Genomic DNA, 27,388 nt, shown 5'->3' with positions numbered 1-27,388 from the left:
ATCCAACAGTCCAACTGCCCCCCTGCAGTTCTCAAAGTTCCTCCTGCAAAGGTCTGCTTAATTTGAATTCTTAAAAGTGCTTTAGTACTCCTTTAACTCTGTTGTCATGCAATGGGTCCCACTGCCTCCCTAGCTCATTTCCTGCGTGTGATTAATTCTTTATTGTTGGCATTCATGTTGTCAGCGATGCGCTCCTCAAAATGCCTTTTTTGCATCTCTTATTGTCTGCTTGCTCTTCCTTTGTGCAAGTTTGTGCTCCTTTCTGTTCTTCTCATTTGGGCCTCTCCATTTTGGGAAGAATTTACTGATCCAGAGACTCCAAGTCTGGGTTACCAATATAGTTCCCACTGGCACCAATGCATTCACAGACACAGCTCTTGGTGTCCACCAGACTCCCTCCTCTCCTGATTTTAATTTGATTTCTTAAGATTCTTTTAAATTATTTTTTTAATTGAGAGACTACCATGCTGCAAAGCAAAGTGCTACCCTTTGTTTGGGTTGAAAAGGGTGGTTTTGTAGTTTGGAGTTCAGACACCCATCTCTGCCTTGTACTTCAGTTCTTGAGCTAGTTATTTTTGTAGCGTTCTCACCAGTTTGCCTTATGGGAAATGAGAGTTTTGTGACTGGCCATGCCCATTATGGCAGTCATTTTATGAACATGCAAGCCTCTCCATGAGTACCCATGATACTCAAAACTCCAAATACACCCACTAACTCAAAAAGGTTAGGAACTTATGCTTTAAGTAAAGAAAACTATTTTATATTGGTTCTCCCCCCAACATGCCTCTCAATGTCTTCTTACCCAACACCTGTTATTTCTTTTCCCCTTCTCCTTTGCTACTTGTACCCTATCCCCAATTGCCAGTTTCTTTCATTCCTCCCTCCTGTTGCTTTTACATTCACTTCCTCCCTTAACAGCTTCCCTCTCTTATCCTCTTCCTCTTTATTCCTTTTTTAAATTATTATAAATATTAGCCTGCTGCCACACCCGCCTATGCAGTGTGAATGGTGTGGCCATGGCACTGGGCAGACTGCAGCACTGAGACCCACCTGAAGATTGGTTGAGACCCACTGGTTGATCCCGACCCACACTTTGAGAAATACTACTATGGAGTTTATATCTATAGATAGGGGTTGGACTCGATGGTCTTATAGGCCCCCTCCAACCCTACTGTTCTATGATTCTATGACTGTATCCCACTGGTTCTGTCCATTTCACCAGGCTTCCATTAAGCCCACTATATCTCGTTGTTGTTCAGTCGTGTCCGACTCTTCGTGACCCCATGGACCATAGCACGCCAGGCCTTCCTGTCCTGCGCTCTCTCCCGGAGCGTGCTCAAGTTCATATTCATTGCGTCCGTGATGCTATCTAGCCATCTCATCCTCTGCCGTCCCCTTCTCCTTTTGCCTTCAGTCTTTCCCAGCATCAGGGTCTTTTCCAGGGAGTTTTCTCTTCGCATTAGGTGGCCAAAATATTGGAGCTTCAGCTTCATTATCTGTCCTTCCAATGAGCAGTCAGGGTTGATTTCCTTTAGGATGGACTGATTGGACCTCCTTGCAGTCCAGGGGACTCGTAAGAGTCTTCTCCAGCACCACAGTTCGAAAGCACCACTATATCTAAGTTCCCCTTTATAACCAGGCACTCCAATTCTCCCGTCCGGGCTTGGAGGCTTCTAGCATTAGCACAACACCTATACACAGTCCCTCCCCAGACATCTCTGGTGTGTGCATCTTCTGCTATGGCCCTTAGGCTGCTTTGACTGGCTATTATGTTTCACCATATGCTCATGGCCTATTCACTCCCTGAATCCATTTGGGCAATTGGAAACATTTGCACCTTCATCCCCTAGTTCCTCCTGGATCTCACTGCTGCACCAAGTTCCTCCAACAAATGTGCCAAACCACTGCCCTACTCATAATTGGAGTTATTTTAATTTGTTCCAGTTAAATTTTGAAGTTTTAGATATGATCTCTTATTTTTGACAATAACTTTGAATTCTAGCCTTACACTCCAATGTGTTCTCTCAATGCTCTTAATCTTTGACAGCTCATTTCTTTAAAAAATGACCCCCAATACTACTAATAGTACAATATGTTTCATAAACCATACTCATAAGCAGACAATTCCTTCCAGAGCCAAAATGTGACTATAATTGTTCAAACCAAGTAGTACAAGACAGCGCTGTAACGTGTCCAAGGCTGAAGGGACATATATTTAGAGCAGGAACAAAATAATTATCTCGCGCAGGAGTTAAATATTACATGTACATTTGTTTCTTGTGGACAATTTCACACAGATAGCATGCTGTGGCACATTAACAGCTTTATTTTTTCTCAGAATATGAAGCTGTTGTTAAATACTGTTTTGCATACACAGGTATCATATGTCAACTCTGTGCAAGGTGTGGGGCTGGTGACCAGGACTCCTGGCTACAGCAGGAGCCTGGCCAAGCATGCCTTCCCCCTCCTTGCAAGGAGACCTTTCCTCTCCTTGCAAGTTGACAGCGGTGCCCTCGCTCAATCATCAGTGTATCACAGTGACATGTGCTCATTTAAGTGTATTTACAGATTATATTATCTAGTTTTAACTAAACTAACCCTCACAAAATGTCCTAGTGGCTTTAAAAGATTCCTGAAAAGAAACCATGGATTGAATATAATATTAATGTGAGCGACACGAATATGGCAGAGCTGACATTTCTCCTTCTCCTAGTATGAGTTCTTCGTCAGCCACATTACAAGGTAAAGAAACCTTCCTAACCTGTTTAAAAATATTCCAAATGAAGAATTTCAGTGGGTTTTGAACCCATTTGTTAAAGATATAAAAATGCAACACCTTCTGATTAGTTTTCAAGAACAGCTGATTGACATCAGGGAAGATGGAAATTTACTAGCTGAATTTCAACAAAAACATTTTTATAATTGGTGGATGGGATTGAAAAATGAGTATCATGATTCAGTAAGCGCAGCCAACAATGCATGTCTTCCATTTGGATCTACGTATCTTTGTGTTTTTCAGCTATGAAAGCCATTAAAACCAAGTACTGAAATAAACTGAACTTTGAACCAGACATTCGAATCGCTGTATCAAAGTGTTAAACTAAGATTTTCAAAAATAATGAAGCATATTCAATCACACTGCTCTCACTAAAAGAATAGTGACTAATATTACTAATGATACTTAAGTGAGAGCAAAAAGGGTTTTGTACCGTTAATAAAATAAAAAATATTTTAAAAATATTGTTTATTTCATCTTTATCTCATCTTTTTATTATTTTGTGCATGTTTTATAATGTACACAATATATTAGTACAGTAGTACATGTATATAATTTATAAATATATACACATATATATATTGGGGATACATGCTCAAAATTTTTTCACTGATGGGGTGGATGCATGATGAAAAAAGTCTGGAGACCACTGCGGTAAAGTACTGTTTGTACTTGCCCTCCAAACCAGGATTGCAAACCATGGTTTGAACCTGGTTTGCATAATGTACTATGGTAGTACATTCATCTTCTCCCAGCAAAAAGGGCCAAATCTCAGCAATTGTTCATTGATCACTAAACCCAGACTGTAATAGCAATTTCGTTTTATACTAAAAGAACAGACAATCAAACTTAAGTGGCTTTACTGAGGAGCATTAGACTTATTGATGCAAGTTTTAAACTGCAATCCTAAACACACTTACTAGGAAATAAGCCCCATTAAACATGGTGGGATTTACTTATGGGTAAATATGAACAGGACTGTGTTGTTAACAATGGAAAATTGCCTTCCTACTTGTGTACCTTCAGTCATGTTTTCAAAAACAATAAAATGAACTGGGGAAAACCAGTGTTTCTTATCCAGATCTTGCCAGTTTCAGAACATTTCACAAACACAGGAAAGAAAAACACAATTAGATTATCTCCTTATTCATTTGATAGAAAGCTATCAGCTCAAGTGGCAGCAGATAAAGATATAGACTCCACAAACGTGGAATTCAGAAACCTTAGATCAGGTTTGGGGAACCTTTTCTTCTGTTGAGGGCCACATTCCCCCAGGAGTCAGTGGCCGCATGCTGGCAGGGCCACTTCTTTTCTCTCACAAGGGCCGCATGCAGTCTTAGGGCCAACCCTAACTTAGATTCTAAACAGGATATTGCGTCCAAATAATGGATTAGCCCTTCCACAGAAATTCAAATTAAATGCTATAAAGTCTCTTATCTAAATAAATGGAGCAAAGAAGCACAGAATGAAGTGATGCACATTGGAGCAAAAAATCCCAACTTCAAGTATAACCCGATGGGATCTGAGCTAGCAGTGACTGACCAAGAAAGAAATCTTGGGGTTGTGGTGGACAGCTTGATGAAAATGTCAACCCAGTGTGTGGCCACTGTAAAAAAGGCAAACTCCATGTTAGGCATAATTAGAAAAGGAATTGAGAATAAAACTGCCAATCTCATACTGCCCCTATACAAATTTATGGTGCGGCCACACTTGGAATACTGTGTCCAGTTCTGGTCACCACACCTAAAAAAGATATTGTAGAGCTGGAAAAGGGCAACTAAAATGATCAAGGGGCTGGAGCATCTCCCCTATGAGAGAAGGTTACAACAGCTGGGATTGTTCAGCTTGGAAAAAAGGAGGGTAAGGGGAGACATGATAGAGGTGTACAAACCTATGCATGGTGTGGAGAAAGTGGACTTTTTTCTACAAAATTATGCAAGTGTGGAGAATGGATAGGGAGACATTTTTCTCCCTCTCTCAAAATACTAGAACCCGGGGTCATCCTATGAAGCTGATTGGTGGGAGATTCAGGATAATTAAAAGGAAATACTTCTTCACATAGGGCATAATAAACTACAGAATTTGCTACCACAGGATGTAGTGATGGCCACCAATTTGGATGGCTTAAAAGGGGGTTAGAAAATTCCTGGAGGAAAAAGTTATCAAAAGCTACTAGTACTGCTAGCTATGTGCTACCTCCAGTACTAAAGGCAGTGAGCCTATGTACACCAGTTGCTGGGGAACATGGGTGGGAGGGTGCTGTTGCACTCATGTCCTGCTTGTGGGTTCCCAGGCGACAGCTGGTTGACCACTGTGTGAACAGAATGCTGGACTAGATGGACCTTGGTCTGATCCAGCATGGCTCTTATGTTCTTAATACAAGAAGCCCACTTCTTGTATTATGAACGCTTCTGCAGCGACTAGCGTCTTAGGAGCAATTCAGTCTTTTCCTGTAAGTGAAGGAGGGAGTAATCTTATGGTGCCTAGACACTGTCTGAGGGACCATAGGATAGTGGGGATCCCCCTTCTTCCAACACTGGAGACAGCACTCCAACCTCAGAAGAGGGAGCCAGAAGTCAAGGGCTCTTTGGAAGGCTCTCTCAGTCTAATCTAGTAGCCAAGTTCAGACGCAGACAAAGGGATTTTTTTCAAAGCTTTATTTTTTTTTTATAACTTAACAACTTTATAGGTAGCAACTAGCTTTGAGCAGTAGCATCCCTATGCCCTAAGTTGGAACAGTTGGTCCCCATTTGAAAGGCAATTACTGGCAGGCTCCTGAATATAAGGACTAGGGAGAATCCCTCCCCTTTTCCTTTGGATCTTCTGGGCGCAACTGTTCTTTGAGCGCGAACCATTTGGCGCCACTCTCTGCGTCTGTGCCGCACATCCCCCCCAGTCTGCTATCTGTGCTGAGTCACTCCCTGGACTGCTTTCTAAACTAGGGATGTGGGTGGGAGGAATCTCTGTCAACTGTTGGTCCTGGGAAAAAAGGAGCATGCTCTTCTCCAGAAGGAGCGACTGCTCTTCCTCAGCATCAGAACTATTCTGGGATTCTATGGGCTCAGTGTCCACCCTGACACCAGAGATCTGAACACCACCACCCCGGCCAGTATAGAAAAACCATGCTAGCTGACCTCCAAGGTCGGAACATTGACCTAGGAGAGAGGGAAAAGGGGCATTCCGGTGGGCAGGGAGGGGAGGAGACCAGAGAGGCCAGGGTATGAGTTATCCTGTGCCTCTGCCGGCCTCCTTCCCCCCCCCCCGAAACGCCACTGCTCCACAGGCTAAAAAACCCATCTAGCCAAATATGCAGGGCAGGGGGATAGGGAGGCGAAGATCACCTCTGCCATTCCTCCTGGCCTACATTGGATGATCGAAAGCCTCCAAGTTTGGGGGCTTCTGATCAGTGAGGGCATAATATATAGGACTGTGCCCTAAGACTCATTTTTAATCATGTATTTTTACTGCTGTATCATTCCCCACTCTGCATTTAAGAGTCAGCTTAGGAGTTACCCACACCATATACAAGCTGAAGAAAAATCCTTTTGCTTCTGGCATATATTGAAATGAGTATACAGACAGCCTAACCCTATACATGCATATTCTAGACTCAAGTCCCCTGGAATTTAATGGTACTTGCTCCAAAAAAAGTTCACATAGAACTGCAGCTTTAGGGACTCTTTATTGGTTGTGCAGTGCCTTGCATATGCAGCACCTTCACATCACCAGCACTACCAGAGGAATGCAAATGCTACAGTCACCAAAGAACCTGATTCTGGTTTAAAAATTATAATCCCTCTTAAGTTTCAGTATGGCCTTTCCACATTCAGCATGTGGGTGAAGTAATGCCTAGATTGGCTCTCATGTTCTCTCCAAGGCAACAACACACTCATTTGCTGCCACCATCACTGCCAACAGATCCATTACTGAATTAACTAGCTCAATGAATCTTTACTGGAATGACCAAATATATAAGGTTTACCAAAACATAAAGAACTGATCCCTAAAGAATATACCAAAGAAGGAAGGTACCATCCCGTTACACCATATAAGATCTCTAAGAGCACGAAAATAGGGTGAGAATAGAATAAACAAATATTCTGCCTCCATATAGTTTTCCAGACGTCAGATACCCATTGAAATTAATAGGACTGAATGAAAGTGGAGAGTGCAAAAGCTGGTTTGAAACTCGACATTAAAAAAAACTAAGATCGTGGCATCTGGCCCCATCACTTCCTGGCATATAGAAGGGGAAGAAATGGAAGCAGTGACAGATTTTACTTTCTTGGGCTCCAAGATCACCGCAGACGGTGACTGTAGCCATGAAATTAAAAGACACTTGCTCCTTGGGAGGAAAGCTATGGCAAACCAAGACAGCATAGTAAGAACCAAAGACATCACCTTGCCGACAAAGTTTCGTATAATCAAAGCTATGGTTTTCCCAGTAGCAACGTATGGCTGTGAGAGCTGGCGTATAAGGAAGGCTGAGCGCAGAAGAATTGATGCCTTTGAACTGTGATGCTGGACAAGACTCTTAAGAGTCCCCTGGACTGCAAGGAGGTCCAATCAGTCCATCCTAAAGGAAATCAACCCTGACTGCTCATTGGAAGGGCAGATACTGAAGCTCAAATATTTTGGCCCCCTAATGTGAAGAGAAAAATCACTGGAAAAGACCCTGATGCTGGGAAAGATTGAAGGCAAAAGGAGAAGGGGACGGCAGAGGATAAGATGGCTGGATAGCATCACCGATGCAACGAATATGAATTTCAGCACACTCCAAAAGAGAGTGCAGGACAGGAAGGCCTGGCGTGCTGTGGTCCATGGGGTCACGAAGAGTCGGACACGACTGAACATCAACAAAATACCACGTATGACCAAGCTTGGATCAACGAGACAGCTACCAATGCTGAGAGACGGGGAAGTTAAAATCTAGCGGGTATGGTGTGGCGGTTAGCGTTGGATGGCCTTTAACTCAAACCGGGGTAAGCAGTAAGGTCGCTGGGGAACCTTGGGCCAGTTTCCTCTCCAACCTAACCCACCTCACCGGGTTGTTGAGATAAAACAGGGGAAAGAGAAGAGCAATATATTCTACGCACGCAACGTTTGGGAAGGAAGGCTGAAAAACGTAGTGAAGCCCCAAACTCTTCTCCACCGGGTAGCTAAGTTTCTGCACCCTGCCCCTCACGCAAGGCAGTTTTGTCACGCGAGAGACGCCTGCGATTGTTCCAAACACGCACATCAGACCACCCGTGCAGGAAGGGGATGGGGGGGAGCAGGATGCTGGAGCGCCCTTTAACCCCCAACAGCCCGACGCCCGCCCGCCTCACCTGCAGCTGCTACTCCGGGCGGGGGCTTCCACCGCTTCCTCCTCCTGCTCCCCGGACGACGCCGCCTGAGCCACCCCGCCGGCCTCATCGTCCTCGACAGTCACGTCGGCTATCACCGGAAGTGCGGCAGCTGCAGCGCCGGCGAGTCCTAGTCCGGGCTGGCTGTCCCCATCCGAAAACGCCGCCGCCTCCCTCAGGGAGACGCAGAGCGGCAGGAGCAGCCAGAGGAGCACCAGGGCGGCGGCGGCGGGAAGGGCGGCGGCGGAAGGAGCGGGCCGAACGCTCGGGCCTCGCGGCCCTGGCATGAAGCGGCCCTCCCTCCACTCGCGTCGCCTCAGCCACGTCGTTGGGGCATACGAACCCGCCGGGCTCACGCGCCGCACCTGTCAATCGGCCTCCGAAAAGGGCTCGGTCGGTTCTCCTCAGCAGCCCGAGCGCTCCACTGCGCACGCGCGCTGACACACTACAACCTAACTCGCGAATGATTTACGAATCCCGCCCCCTTTTGGCCACGTACCGGTGCATTCGTTCGCAACCGAACCCGCTTGTCTTTAATGGACGTTGTGTCATCTTACGTGTCTGTCCAATCTCAGAACTCAGGCTGAGCCCCCTCCCCCACGTTCCCACCCCTATTCAGGAAAAGAGAGCAACGCGTGATGTTTGTCAACACGCAGACCCAGCCAATGACAGGGACGCTTCTAAATTTCTCTCGCCAATAAAAAAGCTCGTGTCTCCAAGTTTCCGTAGGATTGGGTTAAGTAGTAATTAATTTCCGCTCTTTGATTGGAGAGTTTGGAAGCGGTTGTTGGAGTGGAGCGATTGGCTGCTGTCCTTTCCCGCCCCTTCGTGATTGGGCAACGCCAATGCTTCCTACGTGGCCGCTTCTGAGTGTCGAAAGCGTTCCCCAGTGCGGAGAGCGTCCGCTGCCTAGAGCCTTAAAGGGGCCGCAGCGGGGAAGCCCTGCTCGTGCGTTGGCAAGAGGGGGAAGTGTCGAGAACGCGCCTGGTACAGTCTGCTCGCTCTTCCACGCGCCACCAGGGAGCAGCTGAGGATTTGCCGCATCGCCGTGTGCATTTTAGCTCAAAATATAAGAAGAGCACGGCTGGGTTAGGGCAACTAGACCTGATTCCGGCATGCAGCAGGGTGAGATGTGAGAGTCCCGAGGCGACAGGATGGAAAAGGCGGTGGTGGTGCACGACCGGTCCCGCTTCAGGCAGGAGCGGGATGGGGCCACATCTTGGAATACTACGGGAGAAGGCGCAGAAAAGGGCAACTGAAATTATCAAGGGGCTGGAACACTCGATGGTCTTATAGGCCCCTTCCAACCCTACTATTCTATGATTCTGTGACTCCCCTATGAGGGAAGGTTACAACGGCTGTTTAGCTTAGAGAAAAGGCAAGTGAGGGGAGACATGGTAGAGGTGTACAAAATGATGCATGTGGCTAGGGAGGCATTTTTCACCCCCTCTAGAACCCAGGGTCATTTTCCCTATCTCCGTGCCCCGTTTGGAAGAGCAGAGATGTAGCCAGTGTGAAGATAACTGCGCTGGCTACGAGGGGAGGTGGGGAGCGGGGTTTCTGGGCTATGAGGTCGGAGCCCCCAAAGTGAAAAATCCTATGTCCCTTAGTAACAGTCTAGTGGATATAGGATTGCTCCCTTATAATACTAGAGCCCAGGGTCAGCCCGTGAAGCTGATTGGTGGGAGATTCCGGACAGATAAAAGGAAGGACGTCTTCACACAGTGCAGTTAAACCATGGAATTCCCTTTCACAAGATGTAGTGATGGCCACCAACTTGGATGGCTTTAATTTATTTATTTATTTAAAATATTTCTAGGTCACATTTCAGGGCAGAAGCCTTCCCAAGGCAGCTTACAGCAATAAAATACATAAAAACAGTTAAAATATTAAAAGTGATAAAACCAACAACAGAAGCCAACAGTAAAACCAGCAACAATGTTAGCAGCAGTAATAGCAATAATAGCAGTCATATCAAGAGGGCCAAGGTAAAATAATATATTTTCAAGGCCTTCTTAAAAGTCTGCAATGATGGAGCATGGCGGACCTCCAATGGCAGCTTGTTCTAAAGGTGTGGGGCCACTGCAGTGAAGGCCATCTCCTTTGTGATCACCCACGTGACTGCTCTCACGGGTGGGCAAATGAGAAGAGCCTCTCTTTCTGATCTTAAAGTGCAGACAGGCCGATATGGGTGAAGGCAGTCCTTCAAGTAACTTTGTCCCAAACCGTTTAAGGCTTTAAAGGTCAAAAACAGTACTTTGAATTGGGCTTGGAAATGCACCGGTAACCAATGCTGCTGGCGCAGTATAGGCATTATGTGATCGAATCACCTCGCCCCCACCAATACCCCAGTGGCTGCATTCTGCACAAGCTGGAGTTTCTGAACCATCTTCAAAGACAGTCCCATGTATAGCGCATTATAGTAGTCCAGCCTGGACATGACTAGTGCATGGATAACTGAGACAAGGTCTGTCCTCTCCAGATAGGGCTGCAGTTGGCGTACCAGCCTAAGCTGGTAAAAAGTACTCCTGGACAGTGCAGCCACCTAGGCTTCTCCAGTTAGCTCAGAGTCCAGGAGGACTCCCAGACTGCACACTTGGTCTTTCAGGGGGAGTGCAAACCTCCATCCAAAGTAGTTGGTTTCACAACCCACAGTACCTCCGTCTTGTCTGGATTAATTTTCAGCTTGTTCACCCTCATCCATCCCAAAACAGCCTCCAGACACTGGTTCAAGAATTCCATAGCCCCCCTGGGATATGCAGATGGAAACAAGAGGTAGAGCTGAGTATCATTCACATATTGATGACATTTCAGCCCAAACCTCCTAATGACTTCCCCTAGCGGTTTCATGTAGATGTTAAAAAGCATGGGGGACAAGCTGGAACCTCGCGGCATCCCACAGGCTAATGGCCAAGGAGTGGAACCAAAGTCCCCCAGCACCACCTTCTGAGACTGCTCCTCCAAAAAGGACTGGAACTGCTTTAAAACTGTGCTTCCCGAGCCCAATCCAGATAAATGATCCAGAAGGATACTGTGGTTGATAGTATCGAAAGCTGCTGAGAGGCCCAGGAGAACCAGCAGGACTGCAGTCCCCGCATCCATTCCCCTGTGTAAGTCATCAACCAGGGCGACCAAGGCTGTTTCCGTCCCATAACCAGGCCCGAAAACTGATTGGAAAGGATCTAAATAATCAGTTTCATCTAAAATGGCTTTGAGTTGTGAGGCCACCACATGCTCCAACACCTTGCCCAAGAATGGGAATTTGACACAGGGTGACAATTATCTGGAACCATAGGATCTAAATTTGGTTTCTTCAGTAAGGGCCTCACCACAGCTTCTTTCAAAGCTGCGGGGACCTCACTGTCCCTCAAGGAGGCATTTACCACCTCAGAGGTCCATATATCCAGCCCAGCTCTAGCAGATTTCACAAGCCAGGATGGGCAAGGATCTAAAGGGCAAGTAGTAGGCCTCAGTCCTCCAAGCAGTTTGCCCAGATCCTCAGGTTGCACAAACCGAAAGGTGTCCATAACATGACTAGATGATGCACCAGCCCCGTCCATATCAGACTCTTATCAAAACAATGGCATCCAAGTCAGCACAAGTACAAGCGATTTTATCTGCAAAGTGTCTGGGAAATGGTTCAGTGGGCCTTTGAGGGTTTGAGTTCTTGTGTTGCAAGGCCTACGCCCAAGAGGCCTTTAACCACACAAAAGAGCTCTGCTGGACGATGCTGAGCAGATGCAATGGTGGCAGAGAAGTAGGATTTCTTCTCTGCCATCACCACCACAGAATAAGATCACAAGTAGATTCTTACCTGTGTTAGATCGTATTCGTTCAGAGTCTTCTGCCATTTGTGCTCTAATCATCGACACAGTCTTTGATTGTCCTCAGCTCCTCAGAATACCAAGGAGCTGACACGGTTCTACAACGAGGTCGATGTTTGGGAGCAATCATATCAATAGCCCAGGTCATCTCATTCCAAGCGGTGACCAGGACCTTGGCAAGAATGCTGGCTAAGCCTGCAGGAAAATCCCCCAGAGACCTCAAAAATCCATCCAGATTCATTCGTCTCCGGGGGCTGACCATCAGATTTGGTCCCCCACCCCTGCGGAGGTTACAGGTGGCCTGAAGGTCAAACCTGATCAGATAATGATCTGTCCATGCCAAAGGAGTCACTACGGCTCCCCCACCCGCAGATCAGTTTCTCCCAATCCAGCACAGAAAAACAGGCCCAAAGTGTGTCCTGCCACATGTGTTGGGCAAGATATGCTTTGAGACAGGCAGGCATGACAGGCTTTGAGACAGGCGGTTGACATGGCAGCCATGAAATCCTGAGCTGCTCCTGACAAAGTAGCCTTGGCATGAATATTAAAGTCCCCCAAGACCATAAGCTTTGGGGTCCTCAACATCATGTTCGAGACCACTTCAGTCAGCTCAGGCACAGAGGCTGTTGGGCAGTGGGGTGGGCGGTACACCAACAGAATACCTATCCTGTCTTGGGTGCCCAACACCAGGTACAGACACTCAAAACTAGCTGACTGTTGGATAGGGAATCTGACCAGGGGGAGAGAGTCCCTATAGTTCAAGGTTACCCTGCCCCCACCCCTCTCGTCAAGCTTGGTGCTGCACAAGAAATCCTGGCGGACACATCTGGGAGAGACTGACCCCTCTCAGTTTATCGAACCAGATTTCGGTAACACAAACCAAGTCGGCATGTTCTTCAGCTATAAGCTCGGAAATGATGTTACCTTTTTGAGTAGTCGACCTGCCATTCATCAGTGGCACCTTCTGGCTAGAGGGGACTGCAGGCAAGCCACCAGAATTACTGAGGTTGGAAGGCGGACTGGAAGGGGATAAAGCATGCAAGTGTCTCAATCGCCTTCCCCTCTCCCGATGTCGTTGCCTCAGCACAATACCCTCTGCCCAGCATTACATTTTTAAAGCAGGGGGTGGGGGTGTTAGACAAATTCAGGGAGGAAAGGCTATCAATGACAGGGTGTTCCTGGGTTGTTAATTGAAAGCAGGAGCAATGAGCATGTGGGAGGCAGTGCTTGCTGCTGCTCTGCCTGACAACCCATGGTTTAAAGACTTCATGGGTTGCCGGTAAATGTGAACTGGGCCAGAGCCTCACATATTCCCCTCAGGATGAAAATTCTGTCCAACCAAATTATAGAGCCACGCCAAAGGGGAAAGGAAGGCTAAAAAAAATAAATGCAGGTTCTTCCCACCCATTTTGTGTTTTAACACACATATCCCACCACTGTATAGGGATTCGGCAGTGGGTCCAAATCTGCACGTGGGTCTCAGTCTGCCACTGTCACATCTGTTTTGGCTCTAATTATATAAGCCTAACAGTGCAACCCTATACGTGTCTACTCAGAAGTAAGTCCCATTGTGTGCAATGAGGTTTACTTTTAGTTAGCAGGTATAAGTTTGCAACTGAAATTATAGTTGTTTCTGTAACTCAATTGTCAGAGAAAAAAGACTGAACAACCAGGGAGCTCAGGCAAAGAAAAACAAAAAATAGGGAGTGGCTCCTGAAACAAACTCACTTTTATTCTGCCCAGTGCCAATCTATGTTCTTTAACTAGTACCAAGAATTCCATTTCAGCTTCTCATTCAGCTACTACTACAACTACTATTTTATTATTCATATAGCATCATAGCACTAACAATGTATATTACAGTAGATGGGATCAATATTATGTAAATTATCACAAATAAGAACCATGTGATGCTACTGATTTGATGATGACTGCAGTGCGATCTCTGCACCATCTCACAATGTATCATACAATTCATAGGAATTCTGTGCAGGAATTGATAATTCACTTGAGAAGTCTCAGTCCAACATACATAAAGATGTGGTCTTATGCATACTTCTTTAGGAGGAAGACCATTTGAATGAGTAGGACTTCCTTTTGAGTAAGCATGTGTAGGTCACATACTTTTACCAAATGTCTGTGGATACCAGCATTACCATGGACAGTGATCCACTGTTATGAAAAGCTAGAAAAGCACTGAAACCTGATCAGCACAAAAGTCTTGTCATCTAGCAAATCTAACAGTGCAACTGTATATATCTCTACTCAGAAGTAAGCCCAATTGACTGGGACTTACTCCCAGGTAAGTGTATACGGTTGCAGCATAAATCATATTGTATAAATGAAGACAGGCTTGAGTAGCTTGATATATGAATTCTTTCCAGAATAAAGGATGCACTGAAAAATAGAACACCCCATTGTTTGAAGGCTCTGTATTCTGAAACTGACAACTGAGCTGTGAAAAATTAAATTATTTCTAACTGTTTAAAGTGGCACTATTATTGGTAGAACTCCTTGTCTCTACTGTTGGAGAATGTTAATTCTATAAAGTCAATCAGATAAAAAAGACAAAGGGCTATTGTGAGGAACACTAAACATACATTGCTCACTTTGATTTATTTGTAATAAATTTGTAATCAAATGTAGAATGAAGATGTTAGCGCAATTTTCAGAAACAGGTGAGCATCTTAATTCTACATTTGGGGTACAATCCCACAGAAAGATTTTCCTGCATAAGCCCTACTGGTATCACAATCTTCTGCATGTTTACTCAGAAGCAAGTCCCACTGTGTTCAATGGTGCTTGTTCCCAGGAAAGTGCATATAGGACTGTAGCCTGAAGGGAATCATCTACCTCCCATACATTTCAACAGGACATATGCAGGAGACTTTTCTGGTGGATTGTGCTCATGCTCTCTACGTTAGCAGAACAAGGATGACTCTCCAGTAGTTATAAAAATGCCAACTGTAACCCACCCAGAATTATTTTAACTGCCATGTATGGAATTGCTTATCACAGAAAGAATTACAACATATAAGTCATCAAGCCTTTGAAATAAAATAATTACCATCACAATAGTCAATTTAATTTGTTTGCATATATTTTAATAGCTAATCTTGTTTAAATGTTTATGAGTCAATTGGGTGCCTTTTTGAGTAAAAGGTGAGAGACCTCTAAAAAGAAACAGCAAATAAAGTTCATGCTACAACAGACATTTAGATTTCAGTCCAAAGCACACTTGCTTGGAAGTAAGTACCCATTCACTTCAGTAAGACTTCTGCATGAGCAGGCCATGGATCTGACAGTAAATCTTTAAGGAGCCACAGAGCTGGTGCAGCGTGGTTGCTGAGTATGAACAAGGATGTCCTCCAGTTCAAAAATTCCCCTTAGCCTTGAGCTCATGAGGGTCAAACTAGACATGGTGGGTATAGCCAGATTTGTTGTTTAGGATTAAAGCGGGGAATAGAACTAGGGTTTACATCAAGAGGTGTTCGGAAAGGGGAACCAAAGCCTTCCCCACCTTAACAGTGGCTTGAAGCACTTTTCCTCACAGCCCAGCTGATTCTGGGTTAAGGCAGTGAAGAGGAAGTGGTCACCTCCCTCTACCTGCAGCATACAGCTTTTGTTGTAAAAATGCTGTATACTTCACTGTGACAGAGGTGGATAAACAAATATGGTCACCAGCAGCCATTCCATCAGGCTGTACAATGGGAGATGTGAGGAGAAGCCAGGGAATTTCACCAGCCCTGCTGAAAGATGATTTAATTCTTTCCTCTTCCCTTCCCATTTTTCCTTGTGTGTCATGTATTTTTAGATTGTAAGCCTGAGGGTAGGGCTATCTTGTTTCAAGGATTCCATGTAAGCTGCTCCAGGACCCTTTTTGGCTGAGATAAAAATACTTCAAATAAAGTTTGGTCCTTCAACCAAAATCACTGTTCTTCCAGCACAGCCCACCATATGAATTGTTGTTCAGTCGTGTCCGACTTTTCGTGACCCCATGGACCATAGCACGCCAGGCCTTCCTGTCCTGCATTCTCTCCGGGAGTGTGCTTTAGTCCGTATTCATTGCATCAGTGATGCTATCTAGCCATCTCATCCTCTGCAGTCCTCTTCTCCTTTTGCCTTCAGTCTTTCCCAGCATCAGGGTCTTTTCCAGAGAGTTTTCACATTAAGTGGCCAAAATATTTGAGCTTCAGCTTCAGTATCTGTCCTTCCAATGAGCAGTCATACGGGAATGCTATTACTATCTGCCTTGCAGGAGGGCTGTTATAATAGCTTAATCCTGAATAATCATTACATCAGTGCTGTTCTAAAATTATGTTTGCATTTTTACTTCTACAGATTAACACAGCTAATATATTGTAGGGTGTGTGTTTTTAAGAAAAAGGTTAACACATTTTTAAAAGGAATTTTTCGTTCACTGGTTCGTATTTGCAACACAAAGAACACCCGATTTTATCCATTAAAGATTTCGCACTTTGAACAATTCAGAATTTGAGAGTCTGCCCTGATTTCCACCCACAGCTTTATCCAACACCCAATTCACACGCGGACACACATCACTCGAGTGTCTTGAATACCCTTGATTATTGGAACTACCTCCACTGAAGAGCCTCGCCTCTCTGTGGTAACAATTCCCATAATCCCTGACCATCGGACACGGTGGCTGGGGCTTATGGGAGTTGAAGTCCAGAACATCTGGAAGTCAGTAGGTTGCCTACCTCTGCTTTAGGCAGCGCGCAGTGATCAGGAAGCAAGCAGCACGTGCATTGCTATGTGAGCCAACCCCGCTGAGCCTATGGCGGCAATTACTCCGGCGTTATTTATTGCCAACGTGAGCAAACGGCCTTTTATTACAGCGGCGGCAGCTATACCCTGGCGTCCGGTGCAGCAGAGCTACCGGAGTGCATTGTGGATGTTGCAGTTTTCTGGCGGTGTCGCGCAGGTGCACTCGGTGCTCATAACCTCGGAGGTGACGCTACAAGTCCCGCCTGACCATAGAGGAAGAAGGCGCGCTCCGTGGGGAGAGGGCGGCTTAATCATTACCTGACTTCCTAAGCGATTCTCTGGAGCGCCAGCAGGAGCCCGGCGGAGGCGAAAGGGGGCAGGCCGGCGGGCGGGGACGTCGGCATGCGGCACAGGGGAGAGCCTGTCGCGCTTCTCTGCAGGACGCTGGTAGCGGAAGGGAGAGTTCGGCCTGGAGTCCCTCGTAGAGAACACGTGCAAAAGCGTAGGCAGCTCAGCAGCAGCAACGCTACTATGGCCGAAGGGGCGAAAAAGCTGGCCGCCTGGGCTGCAGTAAACAACCACGTGCAGGTGGGAACCTCTTGTTGCAGATAAAACTACGCCCCAGCTGTGGATTTGGGGTTTTGCTCTCTTGCAAAGTTCTGTGCGCCTTCTGAAGCTTGCTGCAGGCTGGGGAGCTAGGCGTGTTTTCGCCAGAAATGTAGGGGCGTTGCTCTTGATCCCACGTAAAGTCTGGCGTGCATGTTGTTGTACGTGGTTCTGTACAATAATTTAGAAAGCTCCAAAGCTGGCGATTGTAGTACTTCTGAAGCGGCTTGGGCGGGTATTTAAACAGGTAGTCCTCATTTGGAACTCCCCAAAGCGTCCAGTTAGTAGCTTGGACCACTCGTTAAAGCAGAAACGTGCTCAGAGTTTCAGTCATACTGGGTCCCACTGAACGCTTCACAAGTCGGTTTTTCAGGGGTTTACCTGAGATTTCAAAGTGCATATATGAAACATAAAGTGTGAGTAATGAGGAGATTTGAAAACGCGTGGCTTTCCTATACTCATCAAATTGTACTACAGCTGAATATTGTACTATTCGTAATAAGTATAGTATTTAACTTCACATGTCGATACTGTTTTTACTCGCAACAAAAAGTCCAGTGAGTATTCATACCTATCTCTTCTCATCCTTAATATTTTAAAAGAGATGTGTTTAGCTTTTGGAACAAAGCACATTCGTTTAATTTTTCGGAAGCACTGGGCACAATTTTACATGAAATGTGTTTCTGCTTCCTTAAAAATTAGACCATCGAATTTATGGTATAGATATGCATGTTTTTTTAAAGTTATTCTTTTAATATATTTTAGATATGCTTTGTAGAAATTGCATGGTGTAATTTTTGTGTTCATTGTGAGAACAAAATATTTGTGGTCCCTTGTTTGTAGACTAATCAAGTCCTTGGAATTGGAAGTGGCTCTACAATCGTTCATGCTGTACATAAGTTGGGTATGTGTTTTCACTGTTCCTTCTGCTGGTGGTTATACCATTATTCAAACTGTTGGGTCAGTCTGCTTTGTGCAAGCATGCCTAGTCTTGTCTATCTGCCAGACAGCAAAACTTAGCGCAGGTTAATGTCTGTACGTGTAGAGGCTGTGTGTGGAGCCTGTGTAGGACCAGGCCTTCTGGTCATCTATGTTTTGGACATAATATTTGTTTAGGGCCTATATATGTAAAATTGAACACATGTAGTCCAAACCATGCAGTTATTTCTCATGTGGATTAAACAATGCCTGGAGCCATGCAGCTGATCATGGATGCACTTGTATAGGGCCTGTGTGAGTAACATGTGGATGTGTGGTGAGCCTAGAGGTGGGAGTAGGTTCATGCAGTTGAGAGGAGTGGAAGGGCATGATTCTATTCCCCCCCCCCCCCCCCCCCCGTACATAACAAGTACATGGTTAATCCAAATTGGGTTTTAGAGGATTTGCAAGTTTGTTTTTTTTAAATCCTTTTAAGTTTTGTTGACCAATTCTCATAAAAACTAATTAAAAATTTGGGTTCCACTGACACTATTTCCATGTGAAGACCAATTATAAAGGGTTAAAGTCCCAACTGTAAATACATTTCAGGGTGAGGTGTTAAATATTCTAAAGTATATTCTCACCATGACCTTATAAAATTACTGAAAGGTGGTTTCTAAAGATGCCTCAAAACTGCAGGATAACATAATGGTGGCAACCACTCCACTGACTTGCAGAGTTAGTGTAAAGGTTTTTCAAAACATTTTGAACAATTTTAAAATTAGAAAAATTAACCCCTGCTGATTCCTCAAAACTCCCCTTGAAAATGCCTTTGGCAGAGTAACTAAGGATCTATTAGGAGCATATATCTGTTCTAAAGGGTGTAATCCTATGCATGATTAGATAGAAAAAAATTGCAACATCTCTCAGCATTCTCCCAGCCAGTATGGCTGGAGGAATGTGGGGAGTTGTTGCACTTTTTTCCAGTCTAAACATGCATAGGATTGCACCCGAAAGCTCTCTTTTGGGAATTATTGGCATTGCATGGCCAAAAGTTCTCTGAAACATGTGCCATCCAGGATATTTCCACTGTATCTCAAAAAAAACCTTACGGTATGAAACCTTCTGAAATGTCAGTGCGATTGTTAAAAGACAATTTTCAGTAGCAGTTATTTTAATGCTTTTCCATCAAAGAGACTCTCTTTGTAATCTGGAGTGTAAAATCTTGTTCTTTACTTGATCCATGATAAACGTTCACTTTGATAAAACATAATGTTGAAGAAAGGTCTGTCATGAGAAGAAAGACAATATATTCTAGCTTTTCCAGGGTGGCTTCTGACCATAAAGCCAGATGTTCTAACTATTTGTTATTGGCAATCATTGGCACTTATGTCATCATGGTCACTTTGCTGCAAGGTAGATTTCTCAACCTCTGATACATTGTTGAAGGTTTTTTTCCTGGATATGCCAGTACAAAAATAATTCCTCTTGCAATGTGTTTTAAGGTAGGCACTCCAAAATTGTCACACTTACTAAATTTTGCAGATTGTGTGCTGTACTGGACACAATTCTTGTTTCATTTGCTGCTTAGAAATGATACAAAATTCAAATTAGACTTTTCATTAAAGACTGAGACAGAGAAACTGTTTCCACAGAACAGAAATGATGAATTGACAAGCACCAGTAGCACCATTTTTTAAAGGTGTCTTTCCTCTTTGCAAGCCGAATTAAGTCTTAGTAATTGCAATATTTTAAATGGACTATTTTGAGAAGGGATATTTTAGTATGTGTTTTTCCTTGCATGATTCTTACTGGCTTGAGTATATATTAAACCCAGTAATTTCCTCCCATAGCTGAGAGAGTGAAGCAAGAGAATCTCAACGTAATTTGTGTGCCTACGTCTTTTCAGGTAAAGTCTTCCCCTTGCATCCCCACTTCTTAACAATCTCTTGATGATTACAGGGTAGTTGCCAATTTGTCAGCAATTAAATTAAGATAGCTTATTTGCAGGATATGTTCCTGACCTGACTCAGCATTCAATTCACTCCAGATCTTAGTTTCTTGGTAAACTCTATACCTTATTAAACAGGTATTAACAGTACCCCAGCAGTACTCTTGACCATCTTTAAATTGTGTGTAGAACCCATCCAAAGTCACAACCTAATACTGTCCAGATTATTAGACTATCCACTAACAGTCTAATGCATTTTTCATTCTGATGTGTGAATAGGATGCTTAAATAATCACCTTGTGGGCTCCTTTTAGGATTGGAAGGTGGGGGTATAAATAAAAGGAAGTACTTCACAAAATGCACAGTTAAACTATGGAATTCACTACCACCAGATGTAGTGATGGACACAGGAAGAGCCATGCTGGATCAGGCTGTGTTATGTTCTTAAATAAAAATTGTTTAGGGAGCAATCCTGGTGTCCCTTAGACAGTATCTGGGGAACATAGGATTTTCCTGGTGTCCCTTAGACAGTGTCTGGGGAACATAGGATTTTTCTGTTTCCTAGCTCCACGCTCGAAGCCAGGAAACTGCGCTCCCCTCACCCTCATAGCTGGCAGGGAGAGAACTGTGCTGGCTGCCTCTCCTTACTCAGTAAATGGAGCACAGAGACGGGGGAAAGGAGGAATTCCTGGAGAAGAGGCGGGGGCGGCTGGGTTATTCCTATTGCCACCCAGCCTTCTTCCCACCCTCTCCCTGAAGCCTCCACTAGACAGGCAAAATTGCCTGTCTAGCTGAAATGCAGTGCAGGAGGTGTGAAGCACCTCTCTTGGCATAGGATACTTGTAAGCCTCCGGGTTCAGGGGCTTACAGGTACCCAGGGCACAACCCATAGGATGGTGCTCATATTTACTTGAAAGACCTCACATAAATACACTTGTTTTGTTATCCTTCAAAAGGAGATATAAACATATGGTCATACAGAATGCTGCATCTTGATAATATAAGGTCAGTTCTAAAGTCTGAGAATGTTTCCTGTTAAAATGTAGATTCGACAATTTCGCCGGTCAGATATTGGTCCAATGCTTAAAAGTATTAATTTTCTAGAATGGTAACAAATTTTTGTTCTGCACATATATGCAAAAGTCCAGGATTGTCATTGTTTGTTTATATCCAACGATGTTATACAAACAGAAAATCTTGAATTCTGTTCATGCAGATATTCTAAGCTTTTATCCCAGGACCCCACAGAAACTCAAACAGTTACAAATATCATCTTAAATTTGAATTAAACCAAGAAAAAATACATGACACCTATACAAGACAAAAGTCAATTTTGAAATGTAGATGTGGTTATAGTTCAGAGGAAGGAATGACTTCTCCTACATTAACGGTGTTATAAATATGTGCGCAAGGATCATCACCTAGGTATAGGTATTATACAGATGCATTCTTAGTTTTATTGGGTATTGACTGTAATTGTAAATAATCAGTCAATAATATCAGTTGATTATTTTGTCATTTGAACTGTGGCATAACCCTCTAGAAAGCTGTGGCATAACTGTTGGTTGTGATGAATGGAAAGCATTCGTATACATGAAACGTCAAAGGCATTGCATAACTGGAGTCAATTTGTGTGGCATTCTTGCCTGACGTTCCACCTCTTCCCAACCTCCTCCTCTGAAACGGAGAAACAACTCCCCCCCGAAACACCTGCTGCCCACAAGCTTCAGCCCTTTTACTCTCTCTAGGTTCCAGAGAAACTCAGTATGCCCAATTGGTTCTCTCAAACCACTACAGGAGAAGTAACCAGGAAACAGATATAATAAAGGTAGTATAAAATCAAACAATGCATGGGAATTTGAATTTTTCAAAACAAATGAAGATTTATTTAAAACATGAAAAGTTGTAAGTTGTTATTACTAATCAGTGCTTGTTCCTAGCTTGTACCTCCTAGATTGTTCCTAGCTTGTACCTCCTCAACCCTCCTAAAATCCCCCACACAAAACCCACTACTTAGCTGTTGCATCTTCATTCCTTAAACCCTATCTGACTTCTGTCAGTTTAGACAGAATAACCTCAGAATCCCCACACACAATCAGGCCCCTCTCACCTTTCCGTTCACTCTCTGGCATACTATTAACCCTATCTTACCTGGGTCACATTTAGTAATGGAAACACATACATTAATATAACAAGCATATGTTACAGCTCCCAATTTCAAACCGGAGGAAAGAATTTGACACACACCCCAGTTCGTTTCAGAGGTTTAAATAGGAAAGGTGGTGAAGGAGTCCTTTCAGTAAAATTCGGAGCAATACTTTTCTTTTCCTGACTGGGGGAAAGGGGTGGGCATTGATTGATGGTGGGGTGGTGGTGGTTCTTTTTTACAGGTGAAATGGTGAGTTCAACTGATGGACAATTTTATTGAAAGGACTCCTTTTACCACCTTTCCTATTTAAACCTCCGAAATGAACTGGGGGTCAAGGCTGGGGAAAGGTGGAACCTCAGGCAGGAATGCCACAAGTGGTGGCAGGGTGGGACACGAAAAACATGTTTTATGTCAGAAGTGGTCACAAGCGTTGGCAGGATACGAAATAAAGGGATCAGAAATAAAGAGGTCTTATTTCCTCATAAACCACAGAATAATAAAGTGACAGACATTTTTAGTCACGAGAGGTGACAAGGAAGAAAGAGTGCACTAAGGAAGAAGGAGTGCGCTAAGGAAACAAAACAGTGATCCTTACACCTATCTCAAGAAAACCCATGTATTAACATTGTTTGGGGAAAGAGAAAACTGAGGAGAAAATTGAGTTTTTGAGCATGAGAAAAGAAGGACTCTTAGATAAATTTAAGAGTTTGAATATCCCTTATGAAGGGAAGTCAGTAGATGAATTAAAATGGATGTTAATAGATCACCTCAGAGGCAGAGTTGCTGGAGAGGCTGAGGTAACTTCGCTAAGACATGCACATATAGAAATATTACTTCAGTACTTAGAATTTGAAAGGCAGAAACTGAGGGCAGAGATGCAGTTAAAAGAAGCAGAATTAAGACAGAAAGCAGGCGTTCTTAGGGTGTCTGGTTCTCAGTTTCAGAGGTAGAGGCTGGGAGAAAGGTGGAACCCTGGGCAGGAATGCCACAGTGCGGTTGGGTAGAAATGGCAAAATGTAAGGGATATTCTGATACTGGTTCAAAGCAACACATCTCTCTAAATCTATTTGGCATCTGTAATAAACGAGGATGTGTGTCTGTGTGTCCGTCTGCACCATAATGCCAAGACTGTGAAACCCAGCCACCTGAAACTTGGCATGTGTACCAAGGGGACTTTAGGGGTTTGTACCCTGGGGTTAAGATTGCTGGGAGAATTATCAACAACCTCCGATATGCAGATGACACCACCCTAATGGCAGAAAGCGAAGAGGATCTAAAGAGCCTCTTGTTGAGGGTGAAAGAGGAGAGTGCAAAAGCTCGTTTGAAACTCAGCATTAAAACAACTAAGACGATGGCATCTGGCCCCATCACTTCCTGGCATATAGAAGGGGAAGAAATGGAAGCAGTGACATTTTACTTTCTTGGGCTTCAAGATCATCGCAGACAGTGACTGTAGCCATGAAATTAAATGACGCTTGCTCCTTGGGAGGAAAGCTATGGCAAACGTTGACAGCATAGTAAGAAGCAGAGACATCACCTTGCCGACAAAGGTCCGTCTAATCAAAGCTATGGTTTTCCCAGTAGTAATGTATGGCTGTGAGAGCTGGACTATAAGGAAGGCTGAGCGCCGAAGAATTGATGCTTTCGAACTGTGGTGCTGGAGAAGACTCTTACGAGTCCCCTGGACTGCAAGGAGGTCCAATCAGTCCATCCTAAAGGAAATCAACCCTGAGTGCTCATTGGAAGGACAGATAATGAAGCTGAAGCTGAAATATTTTGGCCACCTAATGCGAAGAGAAAACTCTCTGGAAAAGACCCTGATGCTGGGAAAGACTGAAGGCAAAAGGAGATGGGGACGGCAGAGGATGAGATGGCTAGATAGCATCACGGATGCAATGAACATGAACTTGAGCACGCTCTGGGAGAGAGCGCAGGACAGGAAGGCCTGGCGTGCTATGCTATGGTCCATGGGGTCACAAAGAGTCGGACATGACTGAATGACTGAACAACAACAACCCTGGGGTTATTTTGTTTTTTAAATACATTAATTTTAATTCAAACTGTATGGACTGCAGAACTGTTACTGCAAGCTTCAGCCATATGGACACACTTAAAATTTAAATGTGGCTATGTGGTTGAAGCCTACAGTATCATTTTCAGCCACTAGGGGCGGACTTCCCTAACCAGGTCATAGCTTTGCCATCTACAGTTTGAAGCCATGGAAGATTAGTAGGCTGAAGGACAGAGTTATATGCCTCCCCCTTGCTGTGGGGCAGCACTCCCTCAGGGAAATAGACCCCTCCCTCAGGGGGCTATAGGGGTGCGCCATGGCAGGGCCCATGCCTAGGGATGCCAACAGGCGTGGCTTTACTCAGAAGGGGTGGGCACAATATGTCCAACTCTGACAGCTATGTAACTTTGAAGGTTTGCTGTATCGTACTAAGAGCTATTCCAACCCTCACAAAACCGGGTCCATTTGCTAGTATGGAAATAAAGCCCTTGCATAATGCTTGTAGAATTGAAAGGCCCAGCTGGGTGCCCTGTTAGATTCATTGACTTAATATACCAAGAAAAGGGGAGTCCTCAAATGCTGTTGATCAACATTTTCAAACCTCCTGTATGAAGTCCCTGTATTATCCTTTTCCTCCCTTAGGTCCCTTGGTGAGACTTTGCTCCTCTGCCCTTCTGTTCATGCTAAGGCATTGAGAAGAACCTTTCTGGTGGTGATAACCTCTTTTCTGAAGTAGCCTTCTCTGGAAAGCCCACCAAGCTGTTTTATTGCCTTCCTTCTATCATTTGTTTAAAAATGAATGAATTTATCAAGCTTATAACATTTTAAAAATTCAGCTGTGTATGTTTTACTAACTTGTATTTATTGTTTTCTATTGATAACAATAATTAGAGATACCGTTTCAGCAGAACTCTGCCTGTATGCTCTGTTTTGGATCACTTTAAATATTATTGTACTTTATTTTTATGTGGGAGCTTCCACAAATTTGGGAAATGGGCCTTAGGGTGAAGGCCCCTGTTCAGAGCATAGTTGGGGGAGCATTAGGAGGGGTTTCTCATATTGCACAGCTGAGCTTTGGAGCTGGTGTTCGCTGCTGCTTCTGTCTGCCAGCTTCAAACCCCAGAGCAATTTGAGAGACACCCCCCCCCCCCAAATTGTCTGGCATGCAGAAAGGATTTGGGGCTGGAAGGGGTCAGGGGTGAGAAAAAAAAATAATGCTTTGATGTGTCTGCTGCATCAATTCATTATTTGCAAGGCGGCCTGAAATATCTCCTTTTTTAACTAGGCCTTGATTCTGCAGGTGTGGTTCCTGGGACCAGAATCCCATTCTCAGGTTATCAGCCACAACAGCTGGGAGCCCACAGTGGGCAATGAAAAGTTCTTGAGTTAGGTGGTGCCTATGTTGTCTTGGTAAACACAGTGCATCTGTCACTAAGGTGTGTGCTATTGAGAATCCCAAAGTTTCCAAATCAGTTGCTCATATCATTCAAATTGTGCAATTGGCTTGCAAAGTCACAGTCATAGGTTATATTCCGAATTACTGATCTCGTTCAGATGAGAAGCGGAGATACGAACAAGCCTTTAGATGTCAGCCGCTTCATTCCTCCCTTCTCGCACACGACAAAAACAAGCCGGCACGTCTTTACTTCCGAATTGAGAAACCATGGTTAAAGGCTTCCAAATAAGTTGAGATATGAAGGGAGCATTTAAATTTAGCTCCATATCCTGACTTCTTTGAAAGCTGTTGACCATAGGTTCAGAAGACTTCCTGGCTTGTGTTTGGTTTGTCCAAAGGGAGGAGCAAAGTAGTTGCATGTGGGGGCCCTGGAACTAATCGATATTCTGTTAACCAGATAAATATTTTTCAGAACATGGTCAGTGTAAGAGACTGGCAGAGCATCTAAAGCAATTCCATTGTTTTCTAATCCTCATGGAATGTGATTATTTGCATAGCGGGTTATACACCTGCTCCTAAGTAACCATGTTTAGGATTGCAGCCTTCTCTGAATTTTGTGGTGCTATATCTGCCTGGCTTGATAAGGAAAGTACGACCTTGAGGATGCCAAAACTTCAACACTTCTCACATCGTGGGGGAAGAGGAATTTTTCATGCTGTCCTCTCGCCGATTTCCTTCTTTCCTTGGATCAGAAAAATGTGCTGCTGTTGAAAGATAATATCAACTAATTGATATTCTGTTAACCAGATAAATATTTTTCAGAACACGGCCATTTTTCAGAACATTCACTCCAATACAGTGTAGTTTCTTAAATTTAGATTTATATTACTGGGTCCAGCTCCTAAATAAAATATTGAAATTAATGTGTTCTTCTCCCCCTTAACCTTGAGCAATAGTCTTGCTTTTCATTTTCCCTGTAGGCACGTCAGTTGATTCTGCAGAATGGCTTAATCTTAAGTGACCTTGATAGACACCCTGAGGTAAGATTGTTGGGTGTACTCTCTCTCTCTCTCTCTCTCTCTCTCTCTCTCTCTGCTTTTTGAGTTGGGATAGGTCTGCCTCTGTTATGCAGGTAGCAGTTAAAGACCAGTGCATACATACCTGATCTAGCAATGGGCTATACATGATGGATTAGCATGATGGATGAGTAACCTGCATCCAAAGATATGATTGTAGTAGCTGCTCTGTATCTGATGCTCCTAGGAGTTCACACACAAATTGTGTGTGAACTCCCACCCCCAATCCGCCAACCCATAGGACAGTAATTCCCAATAGTATGGTGTGCTGTGCTGTGCTGTGAGAGAACAACTAGTTTGCCATGAGAAATTAATGAGACTCCTGTTAGCCCAAAGTCCCTGCCTTTAGCAGAGGGTGCCCGTTGTGTATCTGCATGAGTCACTGACCTGAGCTGGCCTAGTTCCAGTCAGGAAGCAGAAAGACAGCATGTGGGCTCCTCTAAGGGTGGAGTAATTCTTGCTCTTACACAGTCTAAAAATAAACTCTCTTCCAGGTATAAACAGAGCTTGCCTCTTCAAACTCCTCCAGAATTGGAGGCTTATGAAATGTTGCTGTAGAGATTCCTAGGGTTTCTTTAGTAGCTGCTCTCGGCTGTTTCGCATGTGTA

At 44.3% G+C, this 27,388-nt stretch overlaps 2 protein-coding genes across 6 annotated transcripts in view; one reads left to right on the top strand and one right to left on the bottom strand.

Moving 5' to 3' along the window:
* EIF2AK3 (eukaryotic translation initiation factor 2 alpha kinase 3) overlaps positions 1-8,689 on the bottom strand; it is an 82,114-nt gene extending 73,425 nt beyond the window's left edge. For 2 of the 3 annotated variants that reach the window (XM_084857466.1, XM_084857465.1), the window contains exon 1: positions 8,104-8,549. In XM_084857466.1, the coding sequence (XP_084713592.1) occupies positions 8,104-8,408 (305 nt within the window). In that variant the 5' untranslated portion in view covers positions 8,409-8,549. Of the gene's footprint in view, positions 1-8,103; positions 8,550-8,620 lie in introns of those variants that run through there. The other variant, XM_084857467.1, reaches the window with a different exon arrangement.
* An 8,255-nt stretch (positions 8,690-16,944) lies between these two features.
* Positions 16,945-27,388, top strand: part of RPIA (ribose 5-phosphate isomerase A) — a 31,439-nt gene continuing 20,995 nt past the window's right edge. For 2 of the 3 annotated variants that reach the window (XM_084857462.1, XM_084857464.1), the window contains exons 1-4: positions 16,945-17,261; positions 18,123-18,183; positions 20,051-20,106; positions 26,685-26,744. In XM_084857462.1, coding sequence (XP_084713588.1) covers positions 17,076-17,261; positions 18,123-18,183; positions 20,051-20,106; positions 26,685-26,744 — 363 coding nt within the window. In that variant the 5' untranslated portion in view covers positions 16,945-17,075. The remainder of the gene's footprint in view (positions 17,262-18,122; positions 18,184-20,050; positions 20,107-26,684; positions 26,745-27,388) is intronic. The other variant, XM_084857463.1, reaches the window with a different exon arrangement.

Source organism: Heloderma suspectum, chromosome 5 (assembly GCF_057233095.1).
Source record: "Heloderma suspectum isolate Gila_16-S chromosome 5, 16-S_ref, whole genome shotgun sequence".
NCBI classification, from domain to species: domain Eukaryota; kingdom Metazoa; phylum Chordata; class Lepidosauria; order Squamata; family Helodermatidae; genus Heloderma; species Heloderma suspectum.
Note: the sequence above shows the minus strand (reverse complement) of the source record. Positions and strands in the feature narration are given on the sequence as shown.